The 17,714-nt window shown below is 41.2% G+C and overlaps 1 protein-coding gene across 2 annotated transcripts; it reads left to right on the top strand.

Moving 5' to 3' along the window:
- Nucleotides 1-13,308: 13,308 nt before the first annotated feature.
- GADD45A (growth arrest and DNA damage inducible alpha) lies at nt 13,309-16,429 on the top strand. Of its 2 annotated transcripts, none has more exons than XM_020896175.2 (4): nt 13,309-13,594; nt 14,117-14,218; nt 14,465-14,702; nt 15,751-16,429. In XM_020896175.2, exons 1-4 carry the CDS (start codon nt 13,551-13,553, stop codon nt 15,862-15,864), a joined length of 498 nt encoding a protein of 165 aa, XP_020751834.1. In that variant the 5' UTR covers nt 13,309-13,550; the 3' UTR covers nt 15,865-16,429. The 2 variants fall into 2 exon arrangements, with proteins under 2 accessions (XP_020751834.1, XP_070324070.1); XM_070467969.1 differs by lacking the exon at nt 13,309-13,594 and adding an exon at nt 13,640-13,949.
- Nucleotides 16,430-17,714: the final 1,285 nt, after the last annotated feature.

Here is a 17,714-nt window from a genome sequence, read left to right as displayed (position 1 = left end):
CCTCTCCACCTCTCACTGCACTGGCCTTCTTTCAGTCTCCAGACTCACCAGGCTCTTTCCTTTTTAAGCCCTCCCTTGTGCCATTCTCTCTGCCTTTAAATAAAATGGTGTTAATATCAATCTTCCTGACCAGACATGTTGTTGTAAGCTCCATGAAGTTAGGGAATATAGCTACCATTTTAAGGGGCCATTGTCTACCATTCTATCTCTAGAGCTTAGCACAATCCATGGCACATAGTAAGAGGTCATTAAATATCTTTTGGAAGAGTAAATAAATATTTGTTGGAAGAGTAAATAAATATTTGTTGACTAACTGTCAACAAATAAGAGCATCCACTTATTCAGTCTACAAATATTTCTTGACTCAGTAGCTCTGCCAGGTAATGTGTAAAGCAGTAAGGATACACTGAACAAAATAAACATAGTCCCTGACCTTTTAGAGTTTATAGTCCAGAAGACTTTCCCCCTTTCCTATTGGAAGGAAATATGGATCTAAGATCTTGTAAAATCTTGCATGATAATTTTCCTTTTCTCAGAGTTTTCTTGAACTATATGATTTAGCTCTTAAACTCTCTCTCCTAAGCTCTTGCTCTATTATTTTTCTCATCTCCTCACTGACAAGGTAAGATACTTGAAGGCGGGGATTGTTTCAACTGTTTTTTTCTTTTTGGTCATATCTCATTTTAAACAGAAGTTTCTTGTAAGAAACAAAAATAACTATACTGTGTTTTTAAGTTAAAAAGTGGCATGCACATCTATGATGATAGAAATCAGAACAGTGGTTTTTAAGGGATGTGAATATTGACTGGAAGGGGGTTAGAAGGGAGCTTTCTGGGGTAATGGAATTCTTACATATTGTGATTGGGGTTATATCATTATTGGGGTTATATCTTGATTGGACTTTATATTTTGCTTGGGTTACATGAATGTGTACATTTGCCAAAACTCATCAAATTGTATGATCTGTGTGTGTCTTTCACTGAAGGTAAAATTTTACCTCAATTACAAGTACTTTAAAAGAAAAGCAATACATGCTTATTATATGAAATGTTATCAAATAAAAGTAAGCAAAAATAGGAAAATAAAAATGAACTGTAATCCCATCACTCAAAGAGGAACATTGATTACACTGTGATGTATGTGCTTCCAAACTGTTTCATTTTTTACACATTAGGACACAATATGGGTTCATACAGAATGCAATGCCTCCTAATTTGCTTTAGAAAAATAGTATACTGAGAACATTCATAAGAGGTTCTTTATAATTACTTCTTATGGAACTAATTTGCTAAACTAAGTAAAAATCAGGATCTTAAGTTTCTTTCCAAAACGTTTAAAGCCTATGATATCCCATCATCATCACCAACAACACTTACTGAACGTGAAATGCCATCCCTGAAGAGATTTCTTGACTAAGAATGCTCTTCAGGCTGTGTGCTAAGATTACTAAATCTAAGCTACTAGACGATCACTAACAGTAAATCTTTGAGCTGGTTCCAAATTTACAATCAGCTTTAACTATGAACAGTCTAGTGACTAAGTATATTAAACATCATCTCAGAATCCATTCTTCTGTCCTCCTCAGATTATTAAGCTGTTACAAGATCCAATTCATGGCATGTTACTCATATTTATTGTTTAATTTGTATAGATTCTAATCCAAAACAGGGACCTGTATAATTGTATGGCTAGACTATTGTGATCTACAGCCTCATAAAATTTGCCACAGCATGAGATCATACACGCAAATCTCACATTTATATCAGAAATTCAAACCACATCAAACTTAAGACATAATATCTAAAGTCAACACAGCCACAGCCCACCTCTAACACTTCCTTAAATCTATTGCTAAATCTAATTCCCTAGAAGACATCTGGGTAAATATTCTGGTGAGTCCTTTGTTAGTTTTCTGGTGGTGGGACACAGTACTCAGACAGAAAGAGAATTATTTGGAACTACCCAGAAAATTAGAAAAGTAAGGACTAGAAGCAAAGATCTGTGAGAAAGAGAAATGTCTTGAGCTTTACACTTTTGGCAAGCGATAAAAGGCAGCTTTAGTGACAGCAGCCAGATGGAGATCAAATGACAACTGTGAGTTCGTAATGGTCTCCAGCGTTCTGGCAAACACAGGGGCAGTAGGGGAAGTGGGAGGGATCAGTTTTACTGGTACTACAAGCCAATCTGGTGCACATCAGCGTTATCTGACGTCAGCTAAAACCAGTTCTGAGGCATTACATCAGGACCAGCTGCTAGATACTGAAAGCACCCTGGCCTGCCTCTCTGTGCTTCCCTGGCTCCCGCTCCTAACATTTACAGGATACTACTACCAGTTAATTTATGTTCCTGCAGCAGGGAGGACCCAGATGTTGAGGCTGCAGTTGCTGATTTGAAAGGAGTTCACAAATACAGGAAGCTCTCAGAGGATAAAAGAAACATTAAGAGTGTTCTACAGTTTGAGAAACTCATTGTTCTTTATTAACACACACACACACACACACACACACGCACACACACACACACGCAGGGTTTGAATAACATCAAGCCCTGTTCCTTAGCACACAGAAGTACATCACTCAGGCTATCAAAATTGCATAAAGATCTAAAGTGCACAATGAGGGAAAGTTTGCTTCCTCTGTAGTCAGAAGGGAACGTGTATATTGGATTCATCTGCGGCTATATTCAAATTCAGTGGAATTTTTCACAGCATTAGCTGAAGACAGGGAAGTCCAGTACTTTTACTATCAGCAAGCATGCCCCAAATGTCAGAGAAAATGAAAATACAATGTTTACTTAGATGAAGAAATTGGAAAAATGGGTGCCAAATAATTAACACTTATGGCATTCTATGTGTGGTGCACTATAAGTGCTTTACCTACATTACTTCACTTAATCATCATCATAAACTTTTGAGATAGGTACTAGTTTTACTTAGGAAAGAGACAAAATGGGTTAGGTGATTTGCCCCAGCCTGACTCAAAAGTCTGCATTCTGAATACTATGCCCTGTTGCTGCATAAACTACAGCTGTAGCTTATGAGGAGGATGGAGTTTATGAGGAGTTTAAAGGAGGATGGTCCGCTGCTAAAGAGCTGAGATCTGGGGTCTCTCAGATGTGAATTTGTATCCTGTCTCTGCCCCTTATCTATGGGTCCTTTGAGCTAGTAACCAAACTCTCCAACAGGCCACAGCTTCTTCAGCAATAACATGAAGATTACAGTATCCACCCCAAAGATGGCTGTGAGAATCAAGTGATATCATATAAAGAAAAAGTGCCATGCATATGATAAGCATTTAACAAATCAGCTGTTTTTATTAATAAATCACAAATCTAATTAGAAATCTTCTCAAACATCCCTGGGAGCCAACTTGCTGTTGCACACAGATTTTAGGAGAAATTTTAAAGGGAAGCACATGGATTGAAATCTTCTCATCTTAGATTCTTGGAAATTTCTGCTAAGAAGTGTTTTAGGTTAAGAGGAAGTTCTTTTCCTCAATAAAAACCTAGAAAAATGTAAAGAGACATTTATCCATGTCATGGATGACAAGAAGTCACTTGAGAAAAAGTTAATTGCAGAGAACTGATAAAGGACTGTGTTTAACAGCTTCTCACAGCTAGACCCAAAGACTTTAGGATTTACATTGTGGTTGGATTTAAGGCGAATATAGCTTTAGGATCACAGATGGACCTGTTTTGATAGTTTATGTAAAAGATATAGGCCCAAACTTATAACATGGGGTAGAGGGTCCAGTTGCTAGGGATAATGAGAGACACGCCAAATTAACCAAACTTGATTCAGATGGTCATTAAACAATGACCCCACCTGGTTTTCAGTCGTTTTACCATCTGTTGTAGCTGTTTCTTCTCAGACGGGAGAGTTCCCACTAGCTCCCAGGTGCAACCTGTTTATTAAGACACAGTGCCAAATCATACTCCATAGCATTTGGTATCCAGGCAATACATTAAGGTTAACAAGGCAAGCTGCAACCTAATCTCGACTAACCTATTGAAATGGTTGAGATTTTTAAAAATTGATACCACAGCAGAGGGATATGAATGTGTTTTTAATTCTTTAGGCAGATGATCTGGTGATTAAGCTCTTAAGGCCCAGAAAAAATAACTTTTTTATAGTTTGTTTTTTATTATTTGTTTATTTTTATTTTGACTGTGCTGGGTCTTTGTTGCGGAGCACAGGCTCTTACTTGGGGCATGTAGGTTTTCTCTAGTTGGGGTGTGGACTCCTCTTGCTGCAGAGCCCAGGCTATAGAGTGTAAAGGCTCAAAAGCTGTGGCCTGCAGGCCTCTGGACTTGTGGTTTACTTGCCCTGCAGCATGTGGAATCTTAGTTCTGGGACCAGGGATTGAACCTGAGTCCTCTGCACTGGAAGGCAGATTCTCAACCACTGGACCACAAGGGAGGTCCCTAGAAAAATAAAATTTTTTGTGGTAAATGAAATATTAAATGTCTTTTGGTGGTTGCTGAAAATTACAGAATGATTATTAGAATAACAAATTATTAAGCAAAAAAATCAAAGTTGGAAGGGTGTTACAGAACAAACTTTTTAGTTTCCAACCATGATCAACAAAGATGACGAGTTGAGCTGGGGTGGGGGGTGTTGATAAGAGGAGGCCCAAGCCCGCAGGCTTCTGTTTCTCAGCCTCACCCCCATCTGACCACGTCAGCCAGAACACTTCTGCTTTTATTTATCTATGTGTGGGATTATACCTACTACTTCTTTGGGGAAAAGGGAGTTCTCTTCCCCCAAAGGGGAGGGAACTTCTTTCCCATCCCCAAAGAACTCTCCAAAGGGAGTTCTCATCCTCATTATTTAATAAATGAGGAAACTGAGATATGAAGAGGGTAAATATCCTACCTAAGATCATGTATCATTCAATCCACCTTCTTAGAAGGACATCAAATTAGATTCATCATGCTGGCTATGTAGGCAAAGTAGCCCCACAGATCTTAATTTTACAGCATCACTTCAAAACATTTGTAAGATACAGATGTAAAATATAAACAATCAAGTGAATCTATAGACAGGACTTCTTATATTTGATGGTGATCCTTTCCTAAAACAGGGAGGATAGCTTGCCAAGCCAGGGTGATACTCCAGCTGAGAAAGCAAAGTCCCTGACACATTTCTGCTTAGTGGCCAGTGATACTAATGGGGCCTCCCCCTCCTCTGTCTTAAAGGGGATGAACTACAGCATATGGCAGAAACCCTTATAGGTCAACACAGAATGGTAAACACAATCCATCACTTTGCCACAAACTGATATGGTCCATGAAGCCCAGGAGTAAAGTGTTCATAATGGACAGGCAGATAACAGTCTGCTTACTGCATTCTTTGGTTACTAAAAATGAGGCTACTTTAGACCTTTACAATATAAAGTCAAACAGAAGCCAGAAAGAGTACTGTCAGACAACCTCCAGACCAGCCCTGAGAAATGGGTGTTTCAAAAGACTGTTTCCCAGACCCTCTTCAAAAGATCATAGCCTTATAGGGTTTAATCGCAAATTGTCCTTTTTAATATTTAATATCTTCCAGACCTAGAGACTGACATTTCATTGCCAAAGTAAAGGAGGACCAAAGCAAAAATGTAAGAATGCATATTATTCACAGAATAGATCTTAAAAGCAATTTCAGCATCTAAGCTCTCCTGGCAGAAATTTCCAATGACTAGAGATGAAACGCTTACAAGTGCTAAAGCCAGAGAAAGAGGTAAGAGTTCAAATAGTAGTAAAGAAGGCTTTTATTTCCCTTTGTGCCTTATTTCTTTTGCTTACAGTCTCCTAAATATTACTCGGTGTTTTCAATTGTATTTCCATTTGTTTTTCTTGTATGTTGCTTATATAATGAACACCCCATCTCTGCTCTTTTAAATCTCCCACTTCAAAGCTCGCCTTCATAAAAACCTTTCAAGGTTGTTTTCCTCATCATTATAATCTTTTATGCTACAGTGAAAGAACAAGGCTTGAAACTTGGCAATTAAGTACCTTTTAATCTACTGGGTTTTATATGTGCATATGATACAGACTGGTAGAGGTCACAAATCCTTAGTTACAGAATGGGCCAGTTTATAGCATTTGAAAAAATATATTAAAAAAATTGTTGAGGTGAGAGTGAAGGGTGTACAAAGAAGAATATAAAAATGTAGATAAGGGCATACAAACCTCTGTGATTAAAGAAGTACAATCAACAAAAATAGGATTCAGTCAAAAATGGTTTCTGATATATAAGAGACCAGAAGATGTGTAGCTTTATGTTCTAGTTAATTAATTACATCTTTAAATCTGTATAACTTATTCATTCAACAATATCTGATTCAATGACTATTTATTCTGGGTCTACCCTGTGCAAGCACTCTTCTAACTACTTAGAAATCAGTCAGTGACCAAGACAAATCCTACTCCATTGACCTTATACTTGGGGAGCAGAGTGGGCAGGAGAGGGAAGCCAGATAATGATATATCAGTATGTTAAAAACATTTTAAAAAGAGAAGAGGGTTCAGGGGATCAGTAATGCCAGGAGTGGGCAGGGTAGGCCTCACTGAGAAAGAAACTTGAAAGGAGTGAGCAATGTGATGATCAGGAGAAAATATTCATGGCTTTCAGTCAGCGCAAGGCTTCCCTCATGACAGACAGTTAAGAATCTGCCTGCAATGTGGGAGATGCGAGCTTGATCCCTGGGTCAGGAAAGATCCCCTGGAGAAGGGAATGGCTCCAGTATTCTTGTGAGAATTCCATGGACAGAGAAGCCTGGTGGGCTACAATCCATGGGGTCACATAGAGTCAGACACGATAGAGCGATTAACACTTTTAGTTAGTACATAGCCCTGAGGCAGAAGGAAGGTCAGTGTGGCTTGGAAGGAATGCATATGATGGAGAGTAGTAAAAGATGAGATTCGAGGAGGGATTCAGTACTTTTTTAATAACAGGTTTATTGAGATACAATCTACATTACCTACAATTTACCCTACATATACTACTCAGTGACTTTTTAATATATTAATACAGTTGTGCACTGCATGGCATGTGAAATCTTAGTTCCCTGACCAGGGGTAGAACCCACATCCCCTGCATTGGAAGCATGGAGTCTTAACCACTGGACCACCAGGAAAGTCACTGGAAAGACTGATGCTGACGCTCCAATACTTTGGCCACTGGATGCGAAGAGCTAACTCATTGGAAAAGACCCTGATGCTGGGAAAGATTGAAGGCAGGAGGAGAAGGGGGTGACAGAAGATGAGATGGTTGGATGGCCGGTGGACATGAGTTTGAGTGAACTCTGGGAGATAGTGAAGGACAGGGAAGACTGATGTGCTACAGTCCATGGGGCCACAAAGAGTCAGACATGACTTAGTGACTGAACAACAACAGTTGTGCAATTATCACCATCATCCATATTAGAACTTTTCATCATGGTGAACAGAGTTTTGTAGGGTCTCTTAGACCTTAGTAAGGACTTTGGTTTTTACTCTAAGTGAAAAGTGGAGCCATTAGTAAGTTTGGGTCAGAGAAGTGACTGTAATCTGACTTGATTTTATAGAAATAGTATATATAGTATTCTATAGTTTGTATAGTGCTATAGTATTCTATGCTTCAGGGTTTCTCCAGTGGCTCAGATGGTAAAGAATCCGCCTGCAATGTGGGAGACATGGGTTTGATCCCTGGATCAGGAAGATCCCCTGGAGAAGGAAATGGCTGCCCACTCCAGTATCCTTGCCTGGAGAATTCCATGGACGGAGGAGCCTGGCGGGCTATTCTATAGTATATATAGTATTATAGTATTCCATAGCATACAGAATACTTTGGCTGCTGGAGGTGAGTCGAGGAAAGACAAGAGCAGAGAGAGAAACCAGTTGCTGCAGCCATCCAAGGGGCAGATAGTAGTGGGTTGTAGTGGAAGCCTGAGAAATGGTTGAATTATTTTACTTTTTGAAGTAAGTCAATAGGGTTTGCTGATGGACTGGATGTGGATTGTGAAGAAAAGAAGTCAAGGATGACACCATGGCTTGGGGACTGAGCAATGGGAAGAACAGAGTTTCCATTAACCTATATAGGAGGACTATTACCAACTTTTGTCATTGTAAGTTTGAGATGCTTATTGTATATCGACACAGAGATGATGAGTAAGCCTGAGGTTCAGAGAGATGGCTGACCAGATTGGAAGTATATTTGGGAGTCATCAGCATATAAATATTTAAGGTCATGAGACTGGATGAGGTCACCAAGAGAGTGAGTGTAGACAGAGAAGAACTAAGCTTTTAAGAGTTAGGAAGGATAAACCTTTACAATGAAGTATATGGGTGAAAAGAATCACCTCTTCTGTTTCAGAGATAGAAAATTCAGAAATCTGGTCATATTACCAGAACATCAATGGCCAATTACCCATCCCGAACACCTATCTTATTCACTTTTGAGCAGCCCAAGTAGAGACATTCACAGAGAGAACATTCCTACCATGATAAAAACATCCTGATACACTTAATTCAGTGGGAAGGTGGGGAAATGGGGTGAGGGGGTCCCTGAAAAATGTCCTAGAGAGTCTCTTCATCTGACACCTCAGCTGGATGGCCCCTGCATGGCTGGGGAAATGTGAGCAGCTAATGGCAACACAAGGTGGTCAGCCTAAAGCTCAAAGCAACACCATGCCTCTACTGCCATGAATATTAATAGTTGAAGAAAATTTCCATAGGGTAAGAATTTATTGAACACACAAGATAGTATTAAAGATATTGTATAGGGCTTGGATTCTACATAACAGATTACAAATAACAAGTTACTTAGGGGTTTAAAACAACACTTACGTATTATCACATAGTTTCTGCAGGTCAGATGTCTGGGTGTGGTTTAGCAGGGTGATCGTTTTAGAGTCTCACAAGGCTAAAATCAGTATTGACCAGGCTACATTCTCATCTGAAGGCTTGACTAGAGAAGGGTATACTGCCAAGTTCCCTCAGCTTGTTGGTAACATCCATTTTCTTGCAGCTTAATGGAAGTTTGTTCCTTCAAAACCAGCAGTGAAGAAAGAAAGTCTGATGCTTCCAGTACTTCTTCAGAGAAGGTTGAGCCCTCTTTTAAAGGGTTCATGTGATTAGGTTAGGCCCACCTAGCATAATCTCCCTTTCTATTTATTTTTCTATTCTTCTTCAAATTCTTTTCCCGTTCATTTTCTAAGTCTGTGAGTCTGTTTTTCTTTTGTAGATAAGTTCATTTGTATCATTTTTTATATTCTGCATATAAGTGATATCATATGATCTTTGTCTTTCTCTGTCTGACTTACTTCTCTTAGTATAATAATCTCCAGGTCCATCCAAGTTGCTGCAAATGGCATTATTTTATTCTTTTTCAATGACTGAGTAATATTCCATTGTATATATGTACCACATATTCTTTATCCATTCCTCTGAATTTAGGGCTTCCCTGGTGGCTCTGGTGGTAAAGAATCTGTTTGAAATGTGGGAGACCCAGGTTCAATCCCTGGGTTGGAAAGATCCCCTGGAGAAGGAAATGGCAACCCACTCCAGTATTCTTGCCTGGAAAATACCATGGACAGAGGAGCCTGGCACGCTACAGTCCATGGGGTCACAGAGTCGGACATGACTGAGCAACTACCACATGTCTTTGCTATTGCAACAGTGCCGCAATGAACAATGGGATGCATGTATACTTTTGAACCAAGTTCTTCTCCAGATAATGCCTAGGAGTGGGGATGTTGGATGATATGCTAGCTCTATTTTTAGCTTTCTACTGTTCTCCATAGTGACTCTATCAATTTACAGTCAAACTTCCTCCTGATTAACTCTAAATACGTATTCTTGCAAAGTCCTTTCACCTTTGCCATAGAATATAACATAATCATGGGTGTAATAACTCAACACCATTGTCATATTCTGCTGGTTTGAAAGAAGGAATGGGTTCTGCCCATATGCAAAGGAAAAGGCTTACACAAAGCTTAACATTGGGGTTAGATATCATTGAGGCCATCTCAGAATTTGCCTACCAGATGGTCCAAGAAAATAAATGTTTATGTTAAATTCAAATGGAAATATTGATCTTAAGAAAGTATACATTTTTAGGTGTAACTTGTCTGGTCTTCTCTGAGAAAAAAATTGAGGGAAATTGAGAGCCTGACTTTAGAAACTAACTTTACCAGACTTATACAGAAAAATATTTCAGGAACCTTAGGATTTTTAACAACAAAATGTAATATAATACAGTTCTAGATAAGTATTAATAGTTAATAATTCTGTCATAGACTAATTGATATCCTTCAATGTGAAGAATAATATGTCTAATACTGAAATAATAAGCATCATATTTCCTTCAGATGTTAAAGGATTGATGACTTTTTGAAAGAGAAAATTTATCATTCTATACTACAGAACCAGTAGTAAGAATATATGATAATAATGAAAAAAAAAAGACTTTTAAGATGTAAAGCAAAAAAAAAAAAAAAGATGTAAAGCAGGCAGCAGTGCTAAAATTATTTGACAACTCCTGAGTATATATATATTTTTATCTAACATTCAAATATAACCATTTAGCATCATTATAAATATTACTAGAAGGTCATTCCAGTTCTGTGCAGTTGAAGTACTTGGAGTTACCTGGGATAATTTTTAAAATGATTTTATATATTGGAATTATATTTTAATACAGATTATTTTTAAAATATATGAAAAAAGTACATATACACATATGTACCTTTCTAGGGCTATTCCTCTAATTTATCATTGAATACCATCCTCCCCAGGGACTAATAAGCATTTATGAAAGGTATCATCTAAATTCATCCTAATATATAACTGCAATCAAATGCAGTTCTACTTCCAGTGGGAAACACCAAAATAATCAGTGATGAAACAGTCTAGGTAGACTCAGCAATGAGGCAAAATGGTGTAACATATCTGAGTCAGAAAGTATGACAGATGAATATTTTTGAATACTGGAAGGCTAGGCTTATCTCACAGAGAGCAACCCCATAACACTTGAACAAATCACTTTCCCTTGAAATCAAAAAAGAATGCAGTGTACTTGTTGAGTGAGAAACTGGGCCTATATTAAGAAGAAATCTTTTTATACTGCATTTTTACTGCTTATAGTTGACCTGGGTGGGGCATTATTAGGGCTGTGGTTCACTTGAATTGGAATAACAATACATGGGTTCTACTGTCCTACAGTTTCCGTTCAGATGACTAAAGTCATGGGACTTTCAGCATAGCTGGCTGATGACAGTGCATACTATTTTGTCCCAAAATCCAGTTCAAGCATGGGCATAACAATTAGATGGTAAGCACTTTAAAGGCAAAGGGCCAGGAATTGTACAGTTCTTGGTATATTGTAGGATAGCAAAGAAGTTTTTCTGAACTAAAATTAAATGTGGAATATCTTAGAATTCATGCATTGCACAGGACTGCAGTATTCTGAGATCTTATTGTTCAATTCAGATTCTACTTAACTCAGTGAACACTGGCCATGCTTCCACCAAATGCAGAAATTGTGGTAGGTGCCAAGAATACCACATTGATGAAGTCACACTCCCTGCTGTCAAGAAACGCACTCGATTCCCTAATTTGCTGTCAGTTTACAGTGATTACAGTTCTTCCAAGGAACCTCTAAGAAACACCTAGTGGGTAGAATCTTGGAGTTCCACAGAACAGAGTTCAACAGTCTCCAGATGATGACTCAGGCCAGATTGCATAATTCAGGTTTTGTTTGCAAAACTGAAAATGCTTCAGCACCTTCCTAAATTCCAATTTAAAGGAATTATTTAACAAAGACGCTACAAGTTAGAATTTAAAGTATAGATATGAAACATACATTTCTGGGTAAATGACCCACAGATGAGCACCATTCCTTTAGTCAAAACTTATCCCTTGCTGACAACGCAGTTAGAGATGAAGTGCAAAATGGCAGCTCAAATAAATGAGCCAGAAAACCTGACTTATCACTTTTCTTTTCCCATAAATTAAGATCAAGAAAGCTGAAGAATATTTTGTCTAGAATGATATGAACATACGGGTACAAAAACTCCCTTGTAGCTTAGCAGAAAATTACTTCTGTGACCTTTGTCTGTACAGTGACCTTAAAAATGCAAGCATTGTTTTGAAAGCAAGCATATGGGAGTATTTTTTTTTTTTTAATACCACTTTTGGTGACTTCAGTAGGTTTAACACATATTTTTGCATTTATTGCATAAACTCATGATACAAAGAACTTTCAACCTATTCAAACTCTACATTCAATTTTGTTTTTAAAAAATGTATAACTACTACTTTCTTTCCACCCACAGATTGCCATTATCTCAAAGGTGAAATTTTAGCCTATGACTAAAAGGACCTATAGCTGCAACTTAATGATTCAGCAACTAACATCAATAATTCACAGTGAGATCATAGGCCCCCTGTGGAAGGTAGTGACATACTTGCCTTATGAAAGGAAGCTGAGGGCATATCCAGAGCATTTTGAGTTTAGATGTGTGGCTTGTGTGGGTGTCAGACATTTGTCTCTTAGCTGGTGCCCTGTAGAAGGATTCTCCTTTGGGGAAGGCTGAGAAAGGTGAATCGGGGTTGTGAGGCTAGGATAAAATGGTTATACATGTGGTAACCAGCTTCTCTTGGACTTGGTTTTCCACAGTTACCCTGGGCAGGTGGGAAGTCTTTCTGCTTTCTGTGTAAAAGATTCCAACTTGGTTTCCCGCCACCACCAAACAAAAATGTGTTGATTTTTCTTTTTTGAGCTTCCAACCCTTGCAACTTTCCAAAAATAAATCAAACCAGCCATCAGGGCACCGAAATAATACTACTACTAATAAGCAGCTTTGCTTAGACTTACATAAACAACACTTCTGAGGTAAACTTTGCCCCAGAGGTCTGGATACACTCTTTTTATATAACCTGCGTACTAATAAATACTAGACTTGGGTGCATTAACCCTGAAAATAGATGTTAATAGCAGCCCCCCAAAACAAAAGACTTGAAACGACAATTAAAAAAAAAAGTGCCAGCCCCCTCCAGCCCAAGCTGAAGACACCCTCCTCTCCCCGCCCCCCTACAAAGATCTCCTCTCCTACTCGCCCCGCCTACCAGGAGAGAGTAGGCTCGGAACCCCGCCCGCCCCCGCCCCCTAGGCTCTTTTTCCTCCTGGCCCCTCCCTCTTCCGCTTCTCTCGGCCTGGTTCCTGGAGCTGAGGTCAAATTGTCTGAACAGGCTGATTTGCATAGTCCAATGGCTGCGCGTATGCAAATGAAGAGGATGGTGGTTGGCTGGGGGTTGGCAGGATAACTCCAGCGAGCGGGGCCTTTGTCCTTCAGTGGCTGTGAGGCAGCTGTGGTTGTTTGTGTCGCGGTCAGTGGCGAGTGGGTTGCTGAGAGCCGACGAGCGAGCAAGTGAGCGAGCGGGGCGGGAGGGGCGGACGGCGCGGCGGCGGCGGGCGCTGGAGGAGCCTGCAAGGGAGTGTGGAAAGCAGGCGCCCGCGCGCCGGCGGTGGCAGGAGCAGCCCGCACGCCGCTCTCTCTCTGTGGGCGACCTGCAGTTGCAATATGACTTTGGAGGAATTCTCGGCTGGAGAGCAGAAGACCGAAAGGTAAGTCTGCCAGAGCCTCTGCCTGAACTCTGCTTGCCTTCTGCGCGCACTCCGGTGCTGCCGGGCTATGCAAGGTTAATGGGGAGTGAGTGGTTCAAAGTTTGCATCGGGTACCTCCTATCCCGCCTCTTCCTCTGGAACACTCCGGAGGCGCGCTTGGACGGGAAGAGCGTACCCCGCACGCCGGTCGAGCCCCTCGAGGCTTTGTAAAGGGCAGAAGTGACCGTCCCTGCCCGTGCGGCTCTTGAGGCCGACAGCCTGTGGCTGCACTCAGCGCCAAGGACTAGCAGTGCACTCGGGAAAGGGTGGCGGGTGTCACTCTCGGGGCTGCTCACAAGATGCCGGGCCTCTGGGCGTAAGGGTTATGGGGGGAAGGGGACGACATCCCAGGGAGTCCTGGATTTGCAAAAGCTCGAGGGGCGCGTGCCCTCGGTAGGGAGGGTCGCGGTGCAGGGCGAGGAGGCGGCGTCTGCCTGGAGGTGCTGAGTGTGACGGGTTTCCCTTGCTTCTTCACGCGTGTAGGATGGATAAGGTGGGGGATGCCCTCGAGGAAGTGCTCAGCAAAGCCCTGAGTCAGCGCACCATCACCGTCGGGGTGTACGAGGCGGCCAAGCTGCTCAACGTGTAAGTGGAGCCCTCGCGTGACCCTCGTGGTTCTTCTGTTAGCCCCAGCCAGATAAGGTCGCTTTCACCGGTCTCCCTTCGCCCTGCAGCGCCACTTTCTGCCGCGTTCCTTCTGTTCCGTGGCTCCTTGTCCCGGGGGAGTGAGCGGACCCGGGCGCGACCCCTGGCACCTGGGCGGGGGGTGCGGGCTGCCACGCGGCGGGTCTTGCCTTTGGGCTCACCAGCCCGTTCGTTCCCTGCACGCAGCGACCCGGATAACGTGGTGCTGTGCCTGTTGGCGGCGGACGAGGACGACGACAGGGACGTGGCTCTGCAGATCCACTTTACCCTGATCCAGGCATTTTGCTGCGAGAACGATATCGACATCCTGCGTGTCAGCAACCCGGGCCGGCTGGCCGAACTCTTGCTCCTAGAGACCGATGCGGGCCCCGCGGCCAGCGAGGGCGCAGAGCAGCCCCCGGACCTGCACTGCGTGCTGGTGACGGTAAGGAAGAAGTAGACTTGCGGGCAGGTCGAGGTTAGAGTCCTGGCAGGAAGTTCGCGAGGGCCGAGAGTCGCCTGACTCCAGAACTGAAATGGGCGAGGGTCAGGAGACGGGCGCCTTTGCCCCATTAAAGTGTGTGGCTGGACTTTCAGCCGAGATGTGCTAGTTTCATCATGGGGATTTTCTCTGGGACAGAACGTGTCTAAGCACGTTGGAGGCTGCCAGAAGCGGAAGAGATCCTTGTGAGTCAGCATTGTCAGCCCTGCTACTCCCTACCTACTCTGCACTACCTCCCGTGACTAATTCCTTTAGCAGGGCAGATTAGATAAAGCCAAATAAATTCCTGGCTCACCCTCATTAAGGAGTCAGCTTCATTCTCTGCCAGTCAGAGCTAAAAATAGAAATGGTGTAGGAGACAGACCTCATTAATTCCCTAGAAATACATTAAGGGGATAGAGTGGAAATTTTTCTTTGTGATCTTGCAGTTTTTTAAATGTTCCCTTGTCTCCATAAAAACCTTTGAAAGGTAGATAAACTTGTGTTTACAGAGGTAAATGTGATTGTTCTGTCTTTTACATTTTGGGACTGTTTGATCTCCTAAAGTGGCAGCCTCATTATTTTGCTACTCCTGAAAAATACTACTCTCTCTTTTGGGAGGATAACAGGTGGCAGTTTAAGTTAACTGTTCTGCAGCTCTAAACTGCTGGTAGCCCAGCATGGAAGTATTTCTCAGGTGTCCACCAAGGTACAAGTTTGGTAGGACAAGCCTACTGTCATGCAAAAACTGAATAAATATGAAAACATATATATAGCTCAGTTAGTTGCATGTGTTCAGACTTTGCAGAGTATAGCTTCGTAGAGAATTACCCCTTAACGATTTTGCAGGAAACCAAACTACTAGAAAAATTATTTTTATGGTTTTAAGTGGTCTGTCACACAGCCAAAGTATAGAATGTTCAAGCATCTTCCCCTCAGAAGTAGTATAATTAGTAGCGAAGTCTGACTTTTTTAAAAATAATAATTTTATTTTTTCTAAATTTGTTCCCAGAATCCACATTCATCACAGTGGAAGGATCCCGCGTTAAGTCAACTTATTTGTTTCTGCCGGGAAAGTCGCTACATGGATCAGTGGGTTCCAGTGATTAATCTCCCTGAACGGTGATGGCATCTGAATGAAAATAACTGAACCAAATTGCACTGAAGTTTTGAAATACCTTTGTAGTTACTCAAGCAGTTACTCCCTACACTGATGCAAGGATTACAGAAACTGATGTCAAGGGGCTGAGTGAGTTCAACTACATGTTCTGGGAGCCCGGAGATAGATGACTTTGCAGATGGAAAGAGGTGAAAATGAAGAAGGAAGCTGTGTGGAAACAGAAATACAAGTCAAAAGGAACAGAAATTACAAAGAACCATGCAGGAAGGAAAACAAAACTGTGTATTAATTTAGGATGGTTGAGTTACATTTAAATAAACCAAATATGCTTTGTTAAAGTTTAAATGTGCAGCCATAGTTTGGGTAATTTTGGTTTCTATGCCCTCAAGTTTAGGAAAAAAAAAAAGGGTTAATCATATTTTAAAACCATATTTTATTGTATTCTGATGAGATGTTAAATTCTCAAAGTTTTATTATAAATTGTACTAAGTTATTTTATGACATGAAAGGTTATTTATGCTATAAATTTTTTGAAACAATACATACAATAAACTGGTATGGAATAATTGCATCATTTCTTAATGTGTGCTTTTGTTTCTTTTAACTTGTACTTTCTTTTAAACAAGTTTTTTTTTCAATATGGAAAAATTAAAACCCATGTGAAATCATGTATATATAGTATATGTGCATCTGTATATATAGGTGTGTGTGTCTGTATGTATATAAAATACTTTTCTACTCAAAACATTTGGGCTGAACATGGCATAATATTTTTATTTATTGGACATTTTAGTGATGCCCTGCTCTACCCTACACCAAAAGTCAGAAAAACAAAGGTGATTTAGGAGTAGGGTTGGAGTTAGGGAAAAGTGGTGTGGGAAATTGCACTTGCAAAACCTGGATAAATACAGTTAAATGATAACTAGTGCTGTAATAAGCTTATATGCAACATGTCACAGAAGCAGAGGGCAAGGGAGTCACCAAAGACGTACCTGCAAGACCAGTGAAATTTTCCCTGGGAAGAGATCATTGTATTTGGATCTTAAAACAGGAAAAGGATATTGCTAGCAGCAGCACTAGTTTCTGGGAAGGTGTGGAGGCCTGAAAGACCAAAACCTGTTCAGGGAACCATGAGTGATTCTGTGTGTGCCTCTGGAGTAGAAAGATAAGGGAGAGATAAGGCTGAAAGGTAGGTGGGGATTAGGCCCAGACTGGGAATGGCATTCCATGTCACCCTTAGCATTTGGGCTTTCTTCTGTAAACTTTGCCCAGTCTGCAGACGCCTCCACGCAGGGAGTGACGTGATCAGTGTTTCAGGAAGATAACGCTGGGCACTGAAAGACGGGTTATTGGATAAGCTGCCATAGGTAAGAAGGCCAATTGGAAAGTGACCGGAACGGTCCAAGGCTGCATTTTGCAGAAGCACATTCAGGAAACAGGAAAGTGGCCTGCTGGATTCTGGTGCCCTTTTCCCCTTTCTAGAGCTGTGTGCCTTCCAGCTGAACATGGGTGCTATGGTTCTGAGGGGTTTGGCTAAATTAGATGGGAGAGGGAAAAAAGGAGAAAAAGAAATGAAAGGCTTTAGCAGAACAGTCATCTTTTACTTGGAACAGTCACTTGATAATTAACTGCAACAATCTTCTGGACATACAGCCAAAGAAAGCAAAAACGTCTACTGAGGAGAGGCCTAATATAGCTTTGGTACACGGGATTTTTCTTTGCCTACTTCTCAAACCATACCCTCCCCCCCAACACCCGATAGCTCCCCGGCCATCTGTCTCCCACCCTTGTCATGACTATGTACAATGCAGAAAAAGTAGAAATCCAAGGAGAGAAATGACAGCTAACAGTTACGA

The sequence above is a fragment of the Odocoileus virginianus genome, chromosome 5, assembly GCF_023699985.2.
Source record: "Odocoileus virginianus isolate 20LAN1187 ecotype Illinois chromosome 5, Ovbor_1.2, whole genome shotgun sequence".
NCBI lineage: Eukaryota > Metazoa > Chordata > Mammalia > Artiodactyla > Cervidae > Odocoileus > Odocoileus virginianus.
This window is presented reverse-complemented; position numbering and strand designations above follow the sequence as displayed.

Bases quoted from the DNA above. Each gene is read 5' to 3' on its own strand.
- GADD45A (XM_020896175.2), top strand. From the start codon at position 13,551: ATGACTTTGGAGGAATTCTCGGCTGGAGAGCAGAAGACCGAAAG. The intron at 13,595-14,116 runs GTAAGTCTGCCA...TCACGCGTGTAG, and splicing joins GGAGAGCAGAAGACCGAAAG to GATGGATAAGGTGGGGGATG. The intron at 14,703-15,750 runs GTAAGGAAGAAG...ATTTGTTCCCAG, and splicing joins TGCACTGCGTGCTGGTGACG to AATCCACATTCATCACAGTG.